The sequence below is a fragment of the Lactuca saligna genome, chromosome 2, assembly GCF_052625555.1.
Source record: "Lactuca saligna cultivar CGN05327 chromosome 2, ASM5262555v1, whole genome shotgun sequence".
In the NCBI taxonomy this organism is placed as follows: Eukaryota; Viridiplantae; Streptophyta; class Magnoliopsida; order Asterales; family Asteraceae; genus Lactuca; species Lactuca saligna.
The window spans coordinates 163971643-163998140 of NC_136418.1; the positions used below are offsets into that span (position 1 = coordinate 163971643).

At 34.8% G+C, this 26498-nt stretch overlaps 1 protein-coding gene across 1 annotated transcript; it reads left to right on the forward strand.

The window, feature by feature from the left end:
• The first annotated feature begins 6943 nt into the window (after window positions 1-6943).
• Window positions 6944-8720, forward strand: LOC145032540 (trihelix transcription factor ASIL2-like). The gene has a single exon (XM_078981387.1). The coding sequence runs from the start codon at window positions 7319-7321 to the stop codon at window positions 8528-8530; it is 1212 nt and encodes a 403-aa protein (XP_078837513.1). The 5' UTR covers window positions 6944-7318; the 3' UTR covers window positions 8531-8720.
• Window positions 8721-26498: the final 17778 nt, after the last annotated feature.

Here is a 26498-nt window from a genome sequence, read left to right on the forward strand (position 1 = left end):
AGAGACAAATTAAATAAAGGGGTATAAACTGTCAATTGTGTGATAGTTGGGTTTTGGGCTAGGAAACCTAATGGACTAAGGGGGAACGAAATTATGATGAAGGATCATCATATTTTCGTCCAAGGCCTCATTCCATAAGGTTTCTTGGGCTGCTTGGTGGCTAAGCTGTCCATTAGGGTTTTGACTGAAACCCTAGCACCCTATAGTATAAATACATACCCTATGCTTCAATTTAAGGCCACTTGATTCCAAGGGAACCCTAGGGCCGAAATTAGCATCATTCCCTTCTCTCTCTTAGTTGCCTTCTTGCTTCAAGGTGTTTGTGAGCCATTAGAGGCACTACAATTGTGGTGCTTGCTTTCAAGAGTTCTAGAGAGTTCAAGAGATCAAGGAAACTAGTTGTTATTGCTATATAACAACAAAGGTATGTTTTCTACACTTCTATGTAAATTTCGAAAATTATAGAAGCATGCTAGGGTTTATTTTGTGTTCATAAAGTTGTATGTCTTATGGTGAAAACATAGATCCAAACTAGGGTTGCATGCACACATAGGATTGTTTGTATAAAACCTAACATACATAACATAAGATTCATACATATCAAACATGCAATAGGAGGTGCTATGTGCCAACCATAGTCTTTTCATGATGCCATGAGCTGTATCATGGTCTTTCCTTGCCAAGCCATGAACCAAAACCCTGGATTTTACAGAAAAGTTCTAGGAGCCACCTCTTGGTCTTCCATGCAATAATTACAAAGACAACTAGAATATAATCTACAACTACTTATCTACTTAACTACCATAGTCCAAACTCTGGTCTTGCATACTGATTTGCCAGGAGCCACCTCCTGGTCATTCATACAAATGCCAAGGACCACCCTAGTCTTCCTATAATACATAAACCAAATAGGCTGACATTGGTGCCTTCGAACCATAGTACAATCAGGAGACTCACCTCGCATTACTGAATCATACTGCTAATCCTTGGCTGCTGGTCTGACAATTCCCCGAGCTATCAATATCAAATAACACCCAATTAACATTTGGATTCCATTCCAAATCCAACAATCCATATATAGGGTAAAATGTCCATTTTACCCCTCACCTAGTTTGGTCCAAGACTAAGGGGGTGTTTGGCTTAGCTTTTTAAACCCCAAAAGTTCTTTTTGGAAAAGTTACAAAAAGTCAAGATTTCCTAACTTTTTCAAAAAGTTGATTTTCCTTGTATAAAAACTACAAAAGTAGCTTTTTAAAACTAGTTTACCAAACATCTTTTGCTTTTTTTTTTCTTTTCTAAAAAGACTTTTGGCTGTGAAAAGGTAAGCCAAACACCCCTTAAGTCCCAAACTCACAATAAAAAAGGTTAACAAACTAAATAACCATCCAAAGCCCACTTATGGCCCAATTTTCCAAATTAGGCCCAAACCCTTACATAGGCCTTACCCTAAATCCAAATAACTCTTCATAGTCCAAAACACTTGTTCTTAGTTGGCCCAACAATGCCCCCAAGCAACCAAGCCCAAAAGATGGCCCAAACCCGAAGCCCAAACATGCAGGCCCAACAGACCAAGTACGTGGGACGTACTCAGCACGTACGCACAACCTATTCTCTTGGAGGCTTGTATGCTAAGAGTACTTGCTTGTATGCCCAACATACTCACCCTCTTTAGCCCAAAACTTGATTTAACACTTAATCCCTTAAGACAAAGCTCCAAAACATAGATCTGACTTCCTTGGGCTGGATTATCACGTAAATTTGCTAAGTTTAAGTTCATGCATGGCTAAATGAAGCTCTTAAGCTTAAAAGGGACTTAGTAAGTGACTTAATGCATGTATTCCACCAAAAATCCCATAAATCTTGCACCTTTATGCTCAAGGAGACCAAAACAAACTCAGATCTAAAAGAACAAGCCCCTAAACGACTTAACTCTTCCATAAACCCAAAAAGGGACCAAAAGCATAACAAACTAACTATGAAGAGATATAAACATATACAAGCCAAGATGAAAACTCGATACATCAGAAAATTTTCCCACAAGATGATGATTTTGGATCCAAAACCTTTTCACCAAGCAAGGCAACTTTAAGCTTATCTACTTCCTTCACAAAGGAAAAAATGAGAACCAAAGTCTTATTAATAGCTCAAGAACACCACCAAAAGGCTAAGGGGTCGATTTAGGGTTTTAGAAGATTTGGGGGGGGGGGGGGTGGTAAAGAGGCTAGCCCTAAAGACTTAAGATGCTTATATAGGGTATACATGCTCAAAAAAATAGGGTTTAAGCACCCTTCATACGCCCAACGTACGAGGCCGAGGTTTGTGATCCTTCCTTCTGGGTACGCTAAGCGTACACCAATGTATGCCCAACGTATTACCCTTCACACTAGTATTCCCTGCGGACTCCTTATGTACGCCCTGCGTACTAGGGTTTCCTCTTAAACCCTAAAAATACTCCGAAGGCCATAACTTCTTCATTATAAAACCAATTTCGATGATCCTTATATCCATGAAAGGTTAACGAGAAGCTCTACACTTTTATCAACTCATAATTGCCATAAAACTTCAAAAAAAAACCAATTTCCATAGAAGCCCACTGCCATTTTACCAAAATACCCTTTAGCTCCAAAACCAAATCTGAACGCCTTAATCATCTACATTACATCACCTACACCCAAATGGGCAAGGATTTGGGACAGGGAGTTACACATATTTTGGGTTCACGGCGTGCAAAAGGGGTGCATGTCATGAATTTTAAGGCTGCGTCTCTCCATCCACTTTGTGACACGTGTCGACCTCTTTGTGGTTTGTGTTTTCACTTTCTAAAAGCACGCGTCGCGCCACTGGAACGCAATGCGCGGGGAGCAAATCACAGATTTTGTAAATTCCATAACCTCTTCATATGAACTCCATTTTGATGTTCTTTTTTTTCCACACATAACTCTCGACGAGTACTACAACTTTCTTTAGATTCCATCGGCTAATTCCGACATTATTTTTAGCCCTTATTTTTATATGATTTAATGATTTCGCAAAAATCATAACTCTCTCGTAAAGACTCTGATTTTGGTGTTCCTTTACCAAAATTCATATATTAAAGAGTACTACGACTTTCCTTTTGGTGACTTTACCCAAAAGTCAACCATTCTCTTTGTACCTTTGAACGTCACATATTCCTTATGCGCAGCTGACTTTTATTTCTTTATAAAAAGTCATATCAAATTCATACTGAGTCGGATTTCTATGAAATTTATGTTTTCGGGATCGGGACGACGTGCACTTTCTAAATTATATATATATATGTGTGTGTGTGTGTGTGTGTGTGTGTGTGTGTGTTTTAACATACTTATTTTTACGACTTACGGACGATTCACTTGATTTTTCTTATTTTTCCTTAATATGAAACTTATATTAGATAAAGTGCAACGCGCATGACTATAGATTATCCTAATCAATGATTTAATTTTAATAATTATTACTTATTATGTGTAGCACAAATTTATTGATGTTTCACATTCCCCTAAATTGTTGTCTTTATTGATCCTCGTATGCTGCCAAGGAATCCATGAAGCAACATAGTCAACTTGTCGTTCACAATGGTTCTTCTGTATAATTCTCGTAAGGTCGTTGTATAGGATATGTAATATCATAAAAAGTTAATACTTGGTTTTTTAGTTAATAAAGTAAATAATGAAAGATGATTTATATAATTAAATTATTAGGGGTTAGTCATATCATTAATTGATATGAAGTTTACAAATTTAAAAGTGAAAATAATAACATTTTAAAAGTTAAAGGACCAAAAGTATCAATTTGACAAAGTATGTTTGACCAAGAGTTGACTCACTTAGGTTAAATGGATGAGGAAGGTTAATAAGGTGATGGTTAAGGACTTATTATATCAAAACTTAAATTAAAATCTAAAATATTAAGGTTTAGTGGATTTTTTGGCCAGAAGATATAAAGTAAAGGGACCAAATGTGAAAAATGGGGAAATAAGATGCACACACCTCCTCAAGATTAAGGGCGTGTTCGGCACACAACGTTTGGGAGCTTCTGATTTCTAGCTTTTAAGAAAACTCTAATAAAAAAGAATAAATCTCGTTTGGCGACAGGAGCATTTAACATTTAGCCTAAACAAAACGCTCCAAAATCAAAAGCTACATGAAGTAGCTTTCAACAAAACGTTCCACAATCAAATGCTACCCGCTACCCGTTACCAGCTACCCACTAACCGCTAATCGCTACCCGCTACCAGCTAGTTTTGCCAAACATGCCCTAAGACTCAAAAAATGACTTTTTGGGTGTGTTTGGTCTATTTCGGGACGCGACCCACATGGTCAAACACGTGACCCGCACAAAGGCATCAGGGTGCCCAGCTAGACCAAAATCTGAATTGTAGTATTTCCTTCATAACTTTTACATATGGACTCGGATTTAGATACGGTTTTAGCCTACATTCATATTTTTACATAAGGCATAGTTTAAAGCAATAAAATTTAGTAATGGAACCCTTAAGGGGTATTTTGATCATTTCACCTACTTGACAGTTGGTATTTGAGAGTGTTTCTTTAAGGAAAGGAAATAGAAGAGGACTTGCTAGTCTTCTTGTGATTGATGTGAGTACGTGTTGACATTTTCCCACTTTGGAGTACATGGAAAAATGATTTTATGATAATGAAATGCAATGCTTTGATATATGAATTGTTTTGAAAAGAAAGTATTAAATGTTTTTGGAAAGAATGTTTTGAAAGAACGCCTTGAAGGAAAGAATGTTTCTGAAAGAAAAGAAAGTTTTGGAAGAAAGAATGTTTTGGTAATATGTTTGAAATATAGATGATTTACTTTTGAAATTAGTATTTTGATACTAATGTATGAATTATGTAAAGCTGGAAAGTAATGAAAATAATGGAAAGAAATGGGAAGTAATGAATAGAATAGAAAGAATTGGAAAGTAATGAAAATTATATATTGCTCGAGCCATGATGTCTCCGTAACGGGATATAGAGGAATCTATCGGGGTAGTGCCTCGCATTTGCGAGATAGATGTCATAATGAAAATGATGTCTTGGTGGACTGATTTTTTTTCTTTTCACCTTGGTATAAACTTGGGAATATTACTAGGCCCTAAGTATAGAAATGACAATGGTTCACACTAGATAACCCTATGTATCTCACCAAGTTTCCTAACCCGACCCACTCATTTTATATACATCACAAATAGCGGTGGTAAGACTGCTGAAGATTTGAATTGGATGTTGAGTGGTTAAAGTGAAGACATGCGATAATATTTAGGACCGTTAGGTTTTTACGTTATAACATATGTTGTGTATCGATTATGACATCCCTAAAGTTTTTTATTATGTTGAGACAATCATTTGTATTCAAAATATTGTAATGTACTTGGAATTTCCGCAATAAAAATATTATGATTTTTAAAACGTAAATAAAAGTTTTTTTTTTTTTTTTTTTCATTCTGAAAATTTGGGATGTCCCAGCACCCGCACGAATGATGATTTGTGTAATTTACTTCCATGATAATCTATGTTGTGATGTAAAGTTGTAACCCAAAGGTATTAAATTACTTTTGAATACTTGGTTTTAATTAAATATGTATTTTGAGATGATAGCTAAATATTTTAAATTTCATAATAATTATTGTTAAATTGTATACATTCAGTCTTTATGATCGATTACTCTAGGTTAGTCGGAAAAATTGACTTAATAGGGTAATATATTTCTCATTTTGTACACATTTAGTCATTAATATTTTTTCTACACATTTAGTCTTTAATATTTTTTGTTTCAAAATAAGTCATTTTTGTTTTTGTACTCATTTAGTACTTATGAATATTTTTTTAGATTTTTCTCACAACATATTACGTGGGAAAATCATTGATGAAGTGTTTGGGGTTGTTGATGCTTATGTCCATCGCGACCTAGACTGCTTCGTTACGTATGTCTTGTGGTTTGACTTAGGTCTTGTGTTCTGAATGTCGTAACTTCTTCATACGATATCAAATTTTAACGATCTTTATATCCACGTGTTCGTTTTTGAGTCTACTACAACTTTCGTTAAGACTACTCTCGTTAAAATGTAATATATTTTTACTTACGACTTTATTAAAAAAATCCATACATGCATTCATAAAAAAACACATGGATATAAAGATCATAATTAAAAATATATTACTTTTTAACGGGAGTAATCTAAACGAAAAGTTGTAGTAGACTTAAATACGAACGCATAATATAAAGATCGTTAAAATCCGAGATCGTATGAAAAGAAGTTATGACATGCAGAACACATGATCTAAACAAACAAGTAGTCGAGATCGCGATGGATATAAGCATGAAAAGTACTAAACACCTCATTAATGATTGTCCCTACGTAAGATGTCGTGAGAAAATATACAAAATCATTATTAAATACTGAATGAGTAAAACAAAAATGATTTATTTTGCAACAAAAAAATATAAATGATTAAATGTGTACAAAATATTAATGACTAAACGTGTATAAATTGAAAAATATATTATCCAGTTAAGTCATTTTTACCGGTTAATATGAAGTAGTTGATCATGAGAACTGAATGTGTAGAGTTTAACAAGTTGAATAGATAAATATGGACGAAAAAAAACTCAGTAACCAACCATATACAAATCAAAAAATTTGTTACCCTTTAAAATTATTATCCCTAATATAAAATTAAACCTGAGATAAAATCTTTAATACATTTTCATCCATATCTGATCAAAGCTAATTTTTATCGTGATTAATACAAAGTGTAATATCAATCATCAAGGACTGCGAACAATTACAACACGTGGGATTGAAAAGGAGAGAAATAATGACAAGGAGAAAAATGTCATTTTACAGGACGAGGACGTAAGAGAGAGGGAGGTTAGGTTAAAGACTGAAATTAAATGCAAAAGCAAAACGATGAGAAAAAACAAAAACGGCCGAAACGAGGGAGCCGAGCCGGAGCCGGAGCCGGAGCCGGCAAAGTGGCAATCACGTCCGGTGTGTCGGGTTTCGTCTAAATGGGATTCCACGTGTCCTTCCTAACCCGTTCCCTTGACGGCCGACTTCTCCGTCAACTTATCCTCCCCTCTCTCCGTTTTTCTCCGTCAACCGATAAATTTATATTTCTCTATCGTAAAAAACGCCGGTCAACTACCCTCTCTCTCTTTCTAAAAACCCTACCTTCCCTTCTCTCTCTACAACAAACTTTCCCTTTATTTCTCTCTCTCTAAAAATCTTTTAGATCGGTGATATCGCCCGCCGGCCACACGATTTGTTAGGTTTCAGGGAAAACACATGGAAGACGACGAAGAAATCCAGTCACATCCATCCGCAGGATCTGGATCTCCGAGTTCGCCGCGTTCTAATCGCCGGATAACCGTAACGGTGGCTACCGCCGCGCCTCCTCAGAATACCTTGACGTTAGCGCTACCGATACAGCAGCCGAGGACCGTCGGCGGCGGCGGTGGAGGTGGAGGTGGCGGTGGTGGAGGAGGAGGTGGAGGTGGTCGGGAGGATTGTTGGAGCGAAGGTGCAACCGCTGTATTGATTGACGCGTGGGGAGAGCGGTACCTGGAGCTGAGCAGGGGTAATTTGAAGCAGAAGCACTGGAAAGAGGTTGCGGATATAGTTAGTAGTCGGGAGGATTATTTGAAGGCTCCGAAAACGGATATTCAGTGCAAGAATCGGATCGACACGGTGAAGAAGAAGTATAAGCTTGAGAAGGCCAAAATTGCGTCCGGCGGGGGGCCTAGTACGTGGAGTTTCTATGATCGGTTGGACCAGCTCATCGGCCCTACGGCCACCGCGAAGAGCGGTTCATCATTGTTGACTACTCCGCCTTTAAGAGCTGTTCCGATGGGGATTCCGGTCGGTGTTAGATCGGCACCTGTTCAAAGTCTGCGGCTAAAGCAACAACAAGAGCGACAACAACAGCTACTTCAGCAGCAGCAGCAACAACAACAACTTCAACAGCAGCGTAAGCGTCTACGTCCTCCTCCTGCCTATTCAGACTCATCTGAATCAGAACCAGAGGCGTCTCCAGATTCGCCTGAATCAGATTCCTACGAGCAAAAACGCCCAAGAGTTCCACTTCCATTCAATGCAAACTCCAACTCCACCGCGAGGCAGCAACAACAGGACAGAGGGCGAGGAGTAGGAGGGAGAGAGAAGAATTGGGGAGATTCCGTTAGAGAATTGACCAGGGCGATAATGAAATTTGGGGAAGCTTATGAGCAGGCTGAGAGCTCCAAGTTGCAGCAGATGGTGGAGATGCAGAAGCAAAGCATGAAATTTGCAAAGGAGCTAGAATTGCAAAGGATGCAGTTCTTCATGAAGACACAGTTAGAGCTGTCACAGCTGAAGCACAGTAGGAAAGGTGTTGGGAACAACACCACCAATCATCATCATAGTCATAATCATAATAACACTCATAATCATCACAACAGTAGTAACCATAATACTATAAACAGCAACAACAACAATCATAGTGATGATAGCAATAACTAAATTAAGGTATGTATTCAGAATCAATTGGCTTATTAATTAAACGGGGTTAATGTTAATGTTGCCCCTCTAGTAGAGGTCAGGGGTGTTTAGGGAGATGTATGTAATTGAATTTGCTTGTTTTAAATTTTCCCTTCTATGCCAAAGATTTGGAGGTAGGTACATCATTCAATGCATAAACAAGATTGATACTCTTTGAATAGCAGCTTAGAACGAAATTGGTGTTCTTTTAAGATCTTGGAAGTTTTATGTTCATAATGTTCTCAGGTATGCTTGGTTTTCCAGGCTGAAAGGTTCATCAAGATTTAGGGTGATCTTGAAGGTTCAAGAAAGGTTAGTTATTTTACTGCTTTTAATTGTGATTGCACATGCAAGCAAGATTGCATGTGATCTCTCAGTTTGCTTAGATTTTTTCAAGTAAAAAAAGTTGCAACCTTTTTCTTACTTCTTTTAACTCCAGCTCTCTTTAAAGTGTTCAGAATGGCAAATATTGATTGTATGAAATGAAGCAATATGTTAGAATGTTAATTAAGGGATACCGAGCTTTTTGGTAAATTGATTAGGTTTTTTATAAGCAACAACTCTTTAAAGGTATTAACCAACTTCTATAACAATTGGGCTTTAGCTTTCAGAAATAACCATCATAGTTACAAAAATATTATTTATGGTAAACTTGAATATTAATATTTGACTTTAATTTAAAAAAAAACATCATGGTTGCAGAAAGTATGCCAAAATTATTTAGCTCTCCAATTTTGTATTTCTGCAACTAAGTTTCTTTTAATGAACCCTTAAAAAGGGGTGCTAAATGCATAAGAAAGATTTATACGAATATTGGATTTAGAAGTCCTAGGTTTAAATCCAAAGACAGATGTTGTATTGAACATTTGAACTCTGTTTTTATAGGTTTAAATCCAAATACAGATGTTGTATTGAACTCTTTTTTTTAAGACCGAATTGATCAATTGATAAAGTATACCGAATGGATAACGACATGTGTGTGGATAAATTGTTGCTCATATAAATCTTGTTTCTTTTCTTGTACCGAATGTATTTTATATGAATAAGTGACTCGGTGTAAAACCCGTATATTATACGGGTTGATTTAAAAAATGATTAAATTTAAAGTATAAAAAGAAAATATTTTTTAGTGTGCAACTTTAAAATAAACAATAAAAAAACGTATTTATTACAATTTAATATCATATATAAATACAATTTAATATCATATATGATATTTAATACTTTACATATATAAGTATATGATTTTAATTAAAAATTAAAACAAATAAAAGATTGACAAGTGGATAATATTTATTTCAAAATTACCACAAAATGACAATTATCAAAACTCATAAGAGATTGTCAAGTGTCAAAAAAACCTTTATTTATTAAGAAGGATTATTTTATATTTCTGTTAAAAATTGACATAACAATAATTTTGATATTAAAAAAAAATTAAAATAAAACTTGAGAGCAATTTCTTTGAATGATAAAAAAAATAAAAATAAAAATTGACATAACAGCTCATAAATCTTGTTTCGTTTTTTAGAGTGAATGTACTGATCTGTTAAAAATTGACATAACAATAATTTAAATATAAAAAATTTAAAAATTAAACTTGAGAACAATTTCTCTGAATGAAATGCCAGTTTTTTTTTTTTTTGGAAACAACAAACATAATCTAATGTTAAACTAGTTCTAAATCCACCTAATACTACTACTAGGATATAATCGTTTTGGTCTCAAGAAAAACGTTTTGCAATAACATCATAGTTAATATGGATAACGATTTAAAAAGTAATATATTTTTTGATTTATATATTTTTTGATTTATATATATTTAGTTATGGAGATTTTTTTGTCTATGGTTTGACAAGTTAATTTGTTTTATTTATTTATTTATTATCTAGATTTAGTCTTTGCAACCAGCTATTAAAGATTACACAAAAAAATGTACATATTTAGTATTTAATGTTTTTGTATGTATTTAATTCTTATGATTAGTTTCTTCAAATTTTGCTTACGCCATCCTACGTGGAGACAATTATTAATAAGATGTTCTCATCTATCTCGATATTTAAATTTGCACTTCCAATACAAAAATAATTAAGGAAGACGCTAAAAGAATTTGCACTTCCAAGACAAAAGAAAACATTAGCAAAAGTTTTATCTATTTCCATAGCACACAAAAAGATTCTTTGTGACTGCATCCTCTTAACTCGAATTTGCATCTCCAAGACAAAGAATTTCGTTGTATGCTATAAAGATGGATGAAATTGAAGACTGCTTGGAGAAAAACTAGAGCACAAATATTATTTGGCCGGTTTATGAATTAGATTACTAATATAAGTGAATGACGAGCTACGTATCAGAACATCTCATTAATGATTGTCCCATATAGGATAGAGTTGAGCGTGGGACGGAACCGGTACCGACTCGTACCGTTCCTGATTTCCCCAAAACCGAATTTGGTTAAAAAGCAACCCGAGTACCGAACCGAATTAACATCACCGGTACCGGGAATGGTACCGATTTTCGGTACTAGTACCCGTATCGACGGTACTAATTCCCGAATTTCATGTATTTTGAGGACCAAGTACCGTCCCATATTTTTAAGTTCGGTAACGGTTTCGGTACGGTACCGTACCGAAACAGGATCGGGATTTGAGAAAAACTGCTCATCCCTAATATAGGATGCCGTGAGTAAAATATGAAGAAATCTGTCATAAGGACAAATGTGTACAAACTATATATATATATATATATATATATATATATATATATATATATATATATATATATAATCTTATCAAGTCAATTTTTCGACGTAACGTAGCCAATAAATGTGTAATTGTGATGTCTTATAATAACCAGTTTTATTCATATGAACCAGTCTCAACATGAAGATTCTGTCTCAACAAAAGAATATTATTATTTTTTTTATTTATTAGGGATAATGCCAATAAACCAGTCTTTCTTATGCAACAAAAATTGCAAAAGAAGAAATTGATAGAATCTGTCAAGACAGATATAAACAACAAAAACTTAAAACAATAAGCAAAGATTGTTGTAGCATTCTCTCTGATTTCAAAAACTTTGATATTGGAAAGAAAAATTATAATAAGAAAAAGTATAAAAACAAAAAGAAATTCAAATCTTTTTGGAAAAAGAAAAGAAGAAAATTTTCTCCAGGAAAATACTTCAAAAAACCTTCAAAAGAAACACCTAAGAAGACTACTTCCTGTCCGCAAGGAAAGAAAAAATGTAGGTGTTGGATCTGCAATGAAGAAGGACACTACGCCAATGAATGTCCAAATAGAAAGAAATACCCTGACAAAGTCAAGGTTTTACAAACCGCTAACAATGGGGGCTATGAAGCTCTTGAAGAAGAGTATGATGGTACACAACATGTTTTTATATATCATGTTGAGACAGAATCTTCATCAGACACTGATGAATACGAATCAACAACGGATGACTCAGACTAGTCCCATACAGACCCCACTTTTCAGGGAGGAGGAGATTAACCATTTTTGCGCAAACCTCCAGAAGATTGATGATTCCATTATCATGAATCTTACTAATCCAAACTCTATCTATGTTTCTGCCTTCCTTAACTTTAAAGGATATAAAAAATTTAGAGTACATTGTTTTGTAGACACAGGTGCATCTTTATGTCTTGCAAGCAAATTCATCATTCCGGATGAACTCTGGGAAAACGCTCCCAAAGAAATTAGTGCCACTATTGCAAATGGTGAAACCATAAAAATTAATAAAGTTTGTAGAAACATTAATCTCGAACTTTCAGGAGAACATTTCAACGTTCCCACTATTTACCAACAAAATTCAGGAATTGATATCATAATTGGGAACAACTTTTGTCAAGTTTATGGACCATTCATACAATGGATAGATAGAATCGCCTTTCATCTTAATAATGATATGGTAATTATAAAAAAGGTTACAGAGGCCTATAGCAAAGGAAAACCAGGTTTTCTTGAAACTCAAGAAAAAGGTTCTAAAGAAAAACAAATTCCAGGTACTAATATAACCCATGAAGGGATTAATAAAGAAAAGATTATTTCTATTCAAACTACCAGGTTCAAACAGATTGAGGATCTTCTTGAAAAAGTTTGTTCTGAAAATCCTATTGATCCAAATAAAACCAAAGGATGGATGAAAGCTTCAATTAAGCTTATTAATCCCAAGACGGTTATTAGAGAAAAACCTATGGTTTACTCTTTACAAGATAGAGAAGAATTTTCCAAACAAATCAAGGAATTACTTGATATGAGACTAATTATAGAATCAAAATCCCCTCATATGTCTCCTGCCTTTCTTGTCAATAAAGAAGCAGAGAAAAGAAGAGGAAAGAAGCGCATGGTTGTCAACTACAAAGCAATCAATGATGCAACTATTGGAGACTCGCATAATCTTCCCAATATGCATGAACTCTTGACTCTTCTAAGAGGAAAAAACATTTATTCAAGTTTCGACTGCAAGTCAGGTTTCTGGCAAGTTCTACTTGATGAAGAATCGCAGCTTCTCACTGCCTTCACATGTCCTGATGGACTCTTTCAATGGAAAGTACTACCCTTTGGGCTTAAACAAGCTCCTAGTATTTTTCAAAGACACATGCAGAACGCTCTTCGAGGCCTTGAAGGTTTCTGCATTGTATACGTTGATGACATCATGATCTTCAGCAAAAATGAACAAGAACACTATGTTCATGTCACACAGGTTCTCAGAACTATTTTAAAATATGGAATAATACTTTCAAAAAAGAAAGCTCATCTTTTCAAAACAAAAATCAATTTTTTGGGTTTAGAAATAAATGAGGGTACTCATTGTCCTCAAAAGCATATTCTTGAACATTTACATGACTTTCCAAATGTTTTAGAAGACAAAAAGCAACTACAAAGATTTCTTGGTGTTTTGACTTATGCTGAAACATATATTGAAAAACTTGCAGCCATGAGAAAACCTTTACAGGCAAAATTAAAAAAAGATGTCATTTGGAATTGGTCAAGTGCTGATACAGACTACATCAAAAAGATAAAGAAAGTTTTAATCAATTTTCCAAAACTTTATCTTCCAAACATTGAAGACAGTTTAATTATTGAAACTGATGCTTCTGATGAATTTTGGGGAGGTGTTTTAAAAGCTAAAAACCCCAAAAACGAAGAACAAATTTGCAGGTACACCTCTGGCAGTTTCAAAGCAGCTGAGAAAAACTACCATAGCAATGAAAAAGAATTACTCGCTGTAAAAAGAGTTATTACAAAATTCTCTGTATATTTAACACCAGTAAATTTCCTGGTTCGTACAGATAATAAAAATTTTACTTATTTCCTCCGAACGAAGATTGCAGGAGATAACAAATTAGGCCGACTAATACGATGGCAAGAGTGGTTCTCACGATATACATTCACTGTTGAACATCTCGCAGGAAACAAAAACGTACTGGCAGACTGCCTCACTCGTGACTTCAGGTATGCCTTACATCATCCATGATCTCACTCGCTCCTCTCGAGCCCTATAAAAAGATATGATCCTCATGACATATTTCCTCACAAAAACTTCACCTACAAAAAAGAGAGGGGGAGATTAGAGAGAAAAGTAAACAAAAATTGAGTTTACAAAAATGGAAGACCTCAACATATTGAGGATGAAGAAACAAATGCTCCTCATAGAGCTATCTGCAATTGAGCAGAAAATCAACTTGTATGAACAAGTAACAACGGTCACCAATGTACCGGAAAGCGAAAGCTCAAAAACAAAGGCTATTCCAGTGCAAACGGCACATGGTAAAGAATCAACAAATCCGTTGAAAGCTGATGCTTTGCTAAAAAGCATAATAAAGGAGACAGCTACTCCTCTTCCTAATGGAAAAACTAGCTTATTGGTTGATCCCAATCCTTGTACTGAAGGAATCAGTAAAATGACAACTTTGTCACCCACTAACAAATCTGTGCAGGAGTTTACACCAGATTACAAAAAAGCTCTTAACAAAGAAGCTGAAAGATTTTATGTAATCTATAAAGGACCCCATGCCGGTGTTCATACTGACTGGGGAATTACAGAAACCTTCTGTAAAGTTGATAAAGTTACTTGCAAAAAATTCAGAAATGAAATATCTGCAAGATTAAGCCTTGCCACTTATCAAGACGATACAAGCAAGACTAACCAACCACTTCTTCGACCAAAAATTCAAAAAGTCAAAGAAGCCCACAGAGACCAAAGGTTTGACGTTCCAATTGACGTTCAACAAATGGTTAACTATCCTGAAATCTCTTTTGAAGATTTCAGAACAATCTGGAAGAAAGCAAGAGCTGCATGCCCAGAAGACCTTGTTCATGAAAAGTTTTTCACTACGGACAAGAAAACAAAAAGTCTGTTCAACTTTCTCGAAGGAGCAGATGCAAAATTAGTCTACCAAGCCTTTCAAGCTGGACTAATCGACAATATCTACCCAAGTTGCAACCTTCAAGAACTCAAATTCTTCCCAAGCAGCATGGTAGAATCCATTAAGAACTTTCGAAAGAAAGTACTTAAAGCAAAAGATAATCCGATCTACATCAGATGTATCTCTTCACTCCCAGAATGGATTCAAGAATCAACTCTTTCTCCATACCACTTTCTGGAAATTGGTCTTTCTAAAGCCAACAGAGAGATTGAACAATCTCAACCAATGGAAGATAAAGATTTACCTTTCACAGAAATTCTTCATCCCAATCGCATCAATGGTTTAAGAAGAATATCAGAAAAAATCATTGAAATTATCTCTGGTTCAAAAAAGAAGATTAATTATACCGATTCACATTGTATAATTACAAGCTGGAGTTACAACAACACCAGCCAAGAAGATCTTCGTCAAGCCTCCAAGTTTGGAGAAAAATTCATGAACAATAACATGGAAGTATCCAATGCTACACGCCAGCACTTCTGCCGACATGCAGAACAACTTTTCGAAGAACATCTTTGTCACTTCTGCGAAAGCAAAGATTCGGAGACAAAGGAGGGACCCCCCTCTGAAGATGACAAATCATCATCATCTTAAAGAAAGATGCTTCACGTGTCAAATGGCCCCGCCACTCAAAATAATAATGCCTTTTCTCCATTATTAGAAGCTTTCCAGTTGTCCACAATAATGTAATATTTAGTGGATAAAAACGTCATGCCTGACATAATAGGCAAAGATCAGACCCTCTCAATGTATCTATAAATTGAGAGTTATGTTTTGTTTTAGAGGGAGCGCAATAACAAGTGCAAGAAAAAACACTCTCTATCTAGTAAATTTTCAGTTCAATGTCTAGTGAGTAATTCCTCCCTTAGAAGGGGAAAAATGTAAAATATTGTAAGAGTCTTCCCTTTTTGGGAACTCTGTTATCAATAAACCTTTGTTTTGTTATTTTTGAGTGTTCATACAATTTAGAGTGATGAAACTTGTAAGTGACAGAGTGTCAGGTCGACGATGATTAACAGTACCACAGGCACCATGCCAACAGGGAAAGCAACCACACAGACCAAAAGAACGACACAGGCTGGCTTGAATAGTTTCTATCTATGTAAGTATAACACTCACTACATCACAATTACACATTTATTGATACAAGAGTCTTCTTTTCACAATTTTTATATTTATTCCCTTCTTTGTTAAAACATAAATTCCGTACACATCCACACACCCAAACTGGTTATTATAAGACATCTGTCTGTTGCTGTCTCAAGTTAAAAAAGACAATCTCAACCAATGGAAGATAAAGATTTACCTTTCACAGAAATTCTTCATCCCAATCGCATCAATGGTTTAAGAAGAATATCAGAAAAAATCATTGAAATTATCTCTGGTTCAAAAAAGAAGATTAATTATACCGATTCACATTGTATAATTACAAGCTGGAGTTACAACAACACCAGCCAAGAAGATCTTCGTCAAGCCTCCAAGTTTGGAGAAAAATTCATGAACAATAACATGGAAGTATCCAATGCTACACGCCAGCACTTCTGCCGACATGCAGAACAACTTTTCGAAGAACATCTTTGTCACTTCTGCGAAAGCAAAGATTCGGAGACAAAGGAGGGACCCCCCTCTGAAGATGACAAATCATCATCATCTTAAAGAAAGATGCTTCACGTGTCAAATGGCCCCGCCACTCAAAATAATAATGCCTTTTCTCCATTATTAGAAGCTTTCCAGTTGTCCACAATAATGTAATATTTAGTGGATAAAAACGTCATGCCTGACATAATAGGCAAAGATCAGACCCTCTCAATGTATCTATAAATTGAGAGTTATGTTTTGTTTTAGAGGGAGCGCAATAACGAGTGCAAGAAAAAACACTCTCTATCTAGTAAATTTTCAGTTCAATGTCTAGTGAGTAATTCCTCCCTTAGAAGGGGAAAAATGTAAAATATTGTAAGAGTCTTCCCTTTTTGGGAACTCTGTTATCAATAAACCTTTGTTTTGTTATTTTTGAGTGTTCATACAATTTAGAGTGATGAAACTTGTAAGTGACAGAGTGTCAGGTCGACGATGATTAACAGTACCACAGGCACCATGCCAACAGGGAAAGCAACCACACAGACCAAAAGAACGACACAGGCTGGCTTGAATAGTTTCTATCTATGTAAGTATAACACTCACTACATCACAATTACACATTTATTGATACAAGAGTCTTCTTTTCACAATTTTTATATTTATTCCCTTCTTTGTTAAAACATAAATTCCGTACACATCCACACACCCAAAGAAGGGAATAAATATAAAAAATTGAAATCTTCATGTTGAGACAGAATCTTCATAGGAGAAAGCTCTTGAAGAAGGGAATAAAAAATAATGTCTTTTTATATTGGCATTGTATTTATGAAGCTCTTGAAGAAGAGTATGATGGTACACAACATGTTTTTATATATCATGTTGAGATAGAATCTTCATCAGACACTGATGAATACGAATCAACAACGGATGACTCAGACTAGTCCCATACAGACCCCACTTTTCAGGGAGGAGGAGATTAACCATTTTTGCGCAAACCTCCAGAAGATTGATGATTCCATTATCATGAATCTTACTAATCCAAACTCTATCTATGTTTCTGCCTTCCTTAACTTTAAAGGATATAAAAAATTTAGAGTACATTGTTTTGTAGACACAGGTGCATCTTTATGTCTTGCAAGCAAATTCATCATTCCGGATGAACTCTGGGAAAACGCTCCCAAAGAAATTAGTGCCACTATTGCAAATGGTGAAACCATAAAAATTAATAAAGTTTGTAGAAACATTAATCTCGAACTTTCAGGAGAACATTTCAACGTTCCCACTATTTACCAACAAAATTCAGGAATTGATATCATAATTGGGAACAACTTTTGTCAAGTTTATGGACCATTCATACAATGGATAGATAGAATCGCCTTTCATCTTAATAATGATATGGTAATTATAAAAAAGGTTACAGAGGCCTATAGCAAAGGAAAACCAGGTTTTCTTGAAACTCAAGAAAAAGGTTCTAAAGAAAAACAAATTCCAGGTACTAATATAACCCATGAAGGGATTAATAAAGAAAAGATTATTTCTATTCAAACTACCAGGTTCAAACAGATTGAGGATCTTCTTGAAAAAGTTTGTTCTGAAAATCCTATTGATCCAAATAAAACCAAAGGATGGATGAAAGCTTCAATTAAGCTTATTAATCCCAAGACGGTTATTAGAGAAAAACCTATGGTTTACTCTTTACAAGATAGAGAAGAATTTTCCAAACAAATCAAGGAATTACTTGATATGAGACTAATTATAGAATCAAAATCCCCTCATATGTCTCCTGCCTTTCTTGTCAATAAAGAAGCAGAGAAAAGAAGAGGAAAGAAGCGCATGGTTGTCAACTACAAAGCAATCAATGATGCAACTATTGGAGACTCGCATAATCTTCCCAATATGCATGAACTCTTGACTCTTCTAAGAGGAAAAAACATTTATTCAAGTTTCGACTGCAAGTCAGGTTTCTGGCAAGTTCTACTTGATGAAGAATCGCAGCTTCTCACTGCCTTCACATGTCCTGATGGACTCTTTCAATGGAAAGTACTACCCTTTGGGCTTAAACAAGCTCCTAGTATTTTTCAAAGACACATGCAGAACGCTCTTCGAGGCCTTGAAGGTTTCTGCACTGTATACGTTGATGACATCATGATCTTCAGCAAAAATGAACAAGAACACTATGTTCATGTCACACAGGTTCTCAGAACTATTTTAAAATATGGAATAATACTTTCAAAAAAGAAAGCTCATCTTTTCAAAACAAAAATCAATTTTTTGGGTTTAGAAATAAATGAGGGTACTCATTGTCCTCAAAAGCATATTCTTGAACATTTACATGACTTTCCAAATGTTTTAGAAGACAAAAAGCAACTACAAAGATTTCTTGGTGTTTTGACTTATGCTGAAACATATATTGAAAAACTTGCAGCCATGAGAAAACCTTTACAGGCAAAATTAAAAAAAGATGTCATTTGGAATTGGTCAAGTGCTGATACAGACTACATCAAAAAGATAAAGAAAGTTTTAATCAATTTTCCAAAACTTTATCTTCCAAACATTGAAGACAGTTTAATTATTGAAACTGATGCTTCTGATGAATTTTGGGGAGGTGTTTTAAAAGCTAAAAACCCCAAAAACGAAGAACAAATTTGCAGGTACACCTCTGGCAGTTTCAAAGCAGCTGAGAAAAACTACCATAGCAATGAAAAAGAATTACTCGCTGTAAAAAGAGTTATTACAAAATTCTCTGTATATTTAACACCAGTAAATTTCCTGGTTCGTACAGATAATAAAAATTTTACTTATTTCCTCCGAACGAAGATTGCAGGAGATAACAAATTAGGCCGACTAATACGATGGCAAGAGTGGTTCTCACGATATACATTCACTGTTGAACATCTCGCAGGAAACAAAAACGTACTGGCAGACTGCCTCACTCGTGACTTCAGGTATGCCTTACATCATCCATGATCTCACTCGCTCCTCTCGAGCCCTATAAAAAGATATGATCCTCATGACATATTTCCTCACAAAAACTTCACCTACAAAAAAGAGAGGGGGAGATTAGAGAGAAAAGTAAACAAAAATTGAGTTTACAAAAATGGAAGACCTCAACATATTGAGGATGAAGAAACAAATGCTCCTCATAGAGCTATCTGCAATTGAGCAGAAAATCAACTTGTATGAACAAGTAACAACGGTCACCAATGTACCGGAAAGCGAAAGCTCAAAAACAAAGGCTATTCCAGTGCAAACGGCACAGCTTTTTAGCAAAGCATCAGCTTTCAACGGATTTGTTGATTCTTTACCATGTGCCGTTTGCACTGGAATAGCCTTTGTTTTTGAGCTTTCGCTTTCCGGTACATTGGTGACCGTTGTTACTTGTTCATACAAGTTGATTTTCTGCTCAATTGCAGATAGCTCTATGAGGAGCATTTGTTTCTTCATCCTCAATATGTTGAGGTCTTCCATTTTTGTAAACTCAATTTTTGTTTACTTTTCTCTCTAATCTCCCCCTCTCTTTTTTGTAGGTGAAGTTTTTGTGAGGAAATATGTCATGAGGATCATATCTTTTTATAGGGCTCGAGAGGAGCGAGTGAGATCATGGATGATGTAAGGCATACCTGAAGTCACGAGTGAGGCAGTCTGCCAGTACGTTTTTGTTTCCTGCGAGATGTTCAACAGTGAATGTATATCGTGAGAACCACTCTTGCCATCGTATTAGTCGGCCTAATTTGTTATCTCCTGCAATCTTCGTTCGGAGGAAATAAGTAAAATTTTTATTATCTGTACGAACCAGGAAATTTACTGGTGTTAAATATACAGAGAATTTTGTAATAACTCTTTTTACAGCGAGTAATTCTTTTTCATTGCTATGGTAGTTTTTCTCAGCTGCTTTGAAACTGCCAGAGGTGTACCTGCAAATTTGTTCTTCGTTTTTGGGGTTTTTAGCTTTTAAAACACCTCCCCAAAATTCATCAGAAGCATCAGTTTCAATAATTAAACTGTCTTCAATGTTTGGAAGATAAAGTTTTGGAAAATTGATTAAAACTTTCTTTATCTTTTTGATGTAGTCTGTATCAGCACTTGACCAATTCCAAATGACATCTTTTTTTAATTTTGCCTGTAAAGGTTTTCTCATGGCTGCAAGTTTTTCAATATATGTTTCAGCATAAGTCAAAACACCAAGAAATCTTTGTAGTTGCTTTTTGTCTTCTAAAACATTTGGAAAGTCATGTAAATGTTCAAGAATATGCTTTTGAGGACAATGAGTACCCTCATTTATTTCTAAACCCAAAAAATTGATTTTTGTTTTGAAAAGATGAGCTTTCTTTTTTGAAAGTATTATTCCATATTTTAAAATAGTTCTGAGAACCTGTGTGACATGAACATAGTGTTCTTGTTCATTTTTGCTGAAGATCATGATGTCATCAACGTATACAGTGCAGAAACCTTCAAGGCCTCGAAGAGCGTTCTGCATGTGTCTTTGAAAAATACTAAGAGCTTGTTTAAGCCCAAAGGGTAGTACTTTCCATTGAAAGAGTCCATCAGGACATGTGAAGGCAGTGAGAAGCTGCGATTCTTCATCAAGTAGAACTTGCCAGAAACCTGACTTGCAGTCGAAACTTGAATAAATGTTTTTTCCTCTTAGAAGAGTCAAGAGTTCATGCATATTGGGAAGATTATGCGAGTCTCCAATAGTTGCATCATTGATTGCTTTGTAGTTGACAACCATGCGCTTCTTTCCTCTTCTTTTCTCTGCTTCTTTATTGACAAGAAAGGCAGGAGACATATGAGGGGATTTTGATTCTATAATTAGTCTCATATCAAGTAATTCCTTGATTTGTTTGGAAAATTCTTCTCTATCTTGTAAAGAGTAAACCATAGGTTTTTCTCTAATAACCGTCTTGGGATTAATAAGCTTAATTGAAGCTTTCATCCATCCTTTGGTTTTATTTGGATCAATAGGATTTTCAGAACAAACTTTTTCAAGAAGATCCTCAATCTGTTTGAACCTGGTAGTTTGAATAGAAATAATCTTTTCTTTATTAATCCCTTCATGGGTTATATTAGTACCTGGAATTTGTTTTTCTTTAGAACCTTTTTCTTGAGTTTCAAGAAAACCTGGTTTTCCTTTGCTATAGGCCTCTGTAACCTTTTTTATAATTACCATATCATTATTAAGATGAAAGGCGATTCTATCTATCCATTGTATGAATGGTCCATAAACTTGACAAAAGTTGTTCCCAATTATGATATCAATTCCTGAATTTTGTTGGTAAATAGTGGGAACGTTGAAATGTTCTCCTGAAAGTTCGAGATTAATGTTTCTACAAACTTTATTAATTTTTATGGTTTCACCATTTGCAATAGTGGCACTAATTTCTTTGGGAGCGTTTTCCCAGAGTTCATCCGGAATGATGAATTTGCTTGCAAGACATAAAGATGCACCTGTGTCTACAAAACAATGTACTCTAAATTTTTTATATCCTTTAAAGTTAAGGAAGGCAGAAACATAGATAGAGTTTGGATTAGTAAGATTCATGATAATGGAATCATCAATCTTCTGGAGGTTTGCGCAAAAATGGTTAATCTCCTCCTCCCTGAAAAGTGGGGTCTGTATGGGACTAGTCTGAGTCATCCGTTGTTGATTCGTATTCATCAGTGTCTGATGAAGATTCTGTCTCAACATGATATATAAAAACATGTTGTGTACCATCATACTCTTCTTCAAGAGCTTCATAGCCCCCATTGTTAGCGGTTTGTAAAACCTTGACTTTGTCAGGGTATTTCTTTCTATTTGGACATTCATTGGCGTAGTGTCCTTCTTCATTGCAGATCCAACACCTACATTTTTTCTTTCCTTGCGGACAGGAAGTAGTCTTCTTAGGTGTTTCTTTTGAAGGTTTTTTGAAGTATTTTCCTGGAGAAAATTTTCTTCTTTTCTTTTTCCAAAAAGATTTGAATTTCTTTTTGTTTTTATACTTTTTCTTATTATAATTTTTCTTTCCAATATCAAAGTTTTTGAAATCAGAGAGAATGCTACAACAATCTTTGCTTATTGTTTTAAGTTTTTGTTGTTTATATCTGTCTTGACAGATTCTATCAATTTCTTCTTTTGCAATTTTTGTTGCATAAGAAAGACTGGTTTGCTGAATTTCTCCAGTAACTTCTTTTTTCCATCTGTCTGTACAGGTTTCTCCAATAATTGGAATCTTCATGAGGTAAGCAGATATCCATTGTGCATATTCACTTCTTTGTGGAATATCATATAGATATGATTCATACATACATGTGTATTTGTCGAGAAGACTAATATCATGTAATTGGAGTTTTGTCATTGAAACTCTTGCTATGTCAACTTTCTTATTAATGGTGTAGTCTTTATTAGAAATATAATCAAGGCCTAAGAAAGTAGTGTATATGACATTTATGATATTATCAAAAAGATCTGAACCATGCATTTCTTCATTCCAATTATTGTTTCTTAGGAATTTTTGTACAATTCCATCAGTTTTGTGTTCTAAAAGTAGTAGAACATTTTTTGCTTTTTCAAATTCATCTGGGTTTGTCTGTAAGATTAGTGAAATCTCAGTAACCCATTTTTCTACAACTCTTTCTCTGAGTTTTAGATCTTGGATACAATCAATATTAAGTACATTGATCGTATTGGATCCTTGACCACTATTTGGAATACCATTGTGGACAGGCATTTTGAACTCATATTTCTTTTTATTGCCTCTTCTTGTAGCTGTATAAGAAGATTCTGCTTCATCATCTTCCATATCCGAATATTCGAACTTAACAGTCTTTGTATTTGTTTTAAAGTTATCTTCTTCTTCTGATTCAGTGTCAGGTTCATTTATTTTAGTCATTCTAAAATATTGATCAAAAAGTTTGGGTTCTTTTTGATACAATTTTTCACATTCTTCAGTTTCTAATGATAAAAGTTGAATAAGTTTTTGGTCAGCTTTATCATAATCTTCAAATTGAAGGTTAAAGAAATATTTCTCGAGTTTCTCAGAGATTGTTTCTTTCATTTTTACTCTTTCCTGAAAATGTCAATTTTCTGGGAATTTTTTGAGCTTCCTAAGTCAGGGTTTCCAACACTAGGATTGGGAGGTGAGTATTTCTTAAGACCTGAATATTTTCCTGGCTTGGATTTTTGTTCTACGATGGAGATATTTTTGATGTGCTCAAGAATGTCTTTATTACAAGGGCAAGAGTCAATCTTTTCAGATAACTCCTTAATAATGTCTACAATAATTTTTGCAGATGCTACTTCCAACTGGGCAATGGTTACGTATTTATTGACTATTAAGTCCAAGTTTATAATCAGACCATCTATTTTTTCATTAAGGAGGTTGATTGATCTATTGAGCTCGGGTATCGAGGTGGTTGATCTATTCAGCTCGGGTATCGAGGTCATCCTATTAGTTGTTTTAACTGATCATGTATATTAGTGATCTTAAGGTTGATTTCCTTAAGAGTGCCCTCAATATTTGCCTTTTTGGCGACTTCTTCAACAAATTGGTTGTTTTTTAAAGAGTTTTCTAAAAGAATAGAATGTTTGTCAATAGATTGGGTTAACTTGATAGTTAATTTATTTTGTCTTTCAATAACTTCCAAGAATTTTTCCAAATCTTTTTTATCAAGATTGTTTTTAACCATAAAGGCTAAATCGTTTTTAAATTGGTTAAAAGGTATTTTATTTTTTGAAATATCTTCAGAAATATCTTTTGAAATACCAAGATAATGGCTTATTTTTGAAGTTTTTAAGAGGCATCTTGCAATGATCTGGTTTAGATTATTGCAATGATTTACAATTGTTTGAATACCGGCTTTTCCTGAAGTAGAAAAAACGTATTCTTTCTTTTCAGTATTATCGTCAAGAGTTTTAATTTTGACTGTTTTACCTTTTTTATAGAAATGAGGAAAATCAATTTTATTATTCATTTATAATGTCAGTGATTTGTTTGATATTCTGGCGTAGACTATCAATTTTTAAAGACATGTTTCTTATTAAATTATTATCTTTTCTTTCCGAGCTTTCTCCTATGTGGAGTGAATCCATAGAAATTCTTGGTCTAAGAGTTTCTCCTAGAGCTTTTTTATTTCTAGCTATATTTAAAACCCAAGAGTTTTCTTGAGGATTTATGTCGCAGAATTTTTATATATATATATATATATATATATATATATATATATATACATAAATTGCCTCTGATACCAGTTTGGGTGTGTGGATGTGTACGGAATTTATGTTTTAACAAAGAAGGGAATAAATATAAAAATTGTGAAAAGAAGACTCTTGTATCAATAAATGTGTAATTGTGATGTAGTGAGTGTTATACTTACATAGATAGAAACTATTCAAGCCAGCCTGTGTCGTTCTTTTGGTCTGTGTGGTTGCTTTCCCTGTTGGCATGGTGCCTGTGGTACTGTTAATCATCGTCGACCTGACACTCTGTCACTTACAAGTTTCATCACTCTAAATTGTATGAACACTCAAAAATAACAAAACAAAGGTTTATTGATAACAGAGTTCCCAAAAAGGGAAGACTCTTACAATATTTTACATTTTTCCCCTTCTAAGGGAGGAATTACTCACTAGACATTGAACTGAAAATTTACTAGATAGAGAGTGTTTTTTCTTGCACTCGTTATTGCGCTCCCTCTAAAACAAAACATAACTCTCAATTTATAGATACATTGAGAGGGTCTGATCTTTGCCTATTATGTCAGGCATGACGTTTTTATCCACTAAATATTACATTATTGTGGACAACTGGAAAGCTTCTAATAATGGAGAAAAGGCATTATTATTTTGAGTGGCGGGGCCATTTGACACGTGAAGCATCTTTCTTTAAGATGATGATGATTTGTCATCTTCAGAGGGGGGTCCCTCCTTTGTCTCCGAATCTTTGCTTTCGCAGAAGTGACAAAGATGTTCTTCGAAAAGTTGTTCTGCATGTTGGCAGAAGTGCTGGCGTGTAGCATTGGATACTTCCATGTTATTGTTCATGAATTTTTCTCCAAACTTGGAGGCTTGACGAAGATCTTCTTGGCTGGTGTTGTTGTAACTCCAGCTTGTAATTATACAATGTGAATCGGTATAATTAATCTTCTTTTTTGAACCAGAGATAATTTCAATGATTTTTTCTGATATTCTTCTTAAACCATTGATGCGATTGGGATGAAGAATTTCTGTGAAAGGTAAATCTTTATCTTCCATTGGTTGAGATTGTTCAATCTCTCTGTTGGCTTTAGAAAGACCAATTTCCAGAAAGTGGTATGGAGAAAGAGTTGATTCTTGAATCCATTCTGGGAGTGAAGAGATACATCTGATGTAGATCGGATTATCTTTTGCTTTAAGTACTTTCTTTCGAAAGTTCTTAATGGATTCTACCATGCTGCTTGGGAAGAATTTGAGTTCTTGAAGGTTGCAACTTGGGTAGATATTGTCGATTAGTCCAGCTTGAAAGGCTTGGTAGACTAATTTTGCATCTGCTCCTTCGAGAAAGTTGAACAGACTTTTTGTTTTCTTGTCCGTAGTGAAAAACTTTTCATGAACAAGGTCTTCTGGGCATGCAGCTCTTGCTTTCTTCCAGATTGTTCTGAAATCTTCAAAAGAGATTTCAGGATAGTTAACCATTTGTTGAACGTCAATTGGAACGTCAAACCTTTGGTCTCTGTGGGCTTCTTTGACTTTTTGAATTTTTGGTCGAAGAAGTGGTTGGTTAGTCTTGCTTGTATCGTCTTGATAAGTGGCAAGGCTTAATCTTGCAGATATTTCATTTCTGAATTTTTTGCAAGTAACTTTATCAACTTTACAGAAGGTTTCTGTAATTCCCCAGTCAGTATGAACACCGGCATGGGGTCCTTTATAGATTACATAAAATCTTTCAGCTTCTTTGTTAAGAGCTT

Excerpts from the sequence above, each read along its gene's own strand:
- LOC145032540 (XM_078981387.1), top strand. The coding sequence starts at position 7,319 with ATGGAAGACGACGAAGAAATCCAGTCACATCCATCCGCAGGATCTGGA.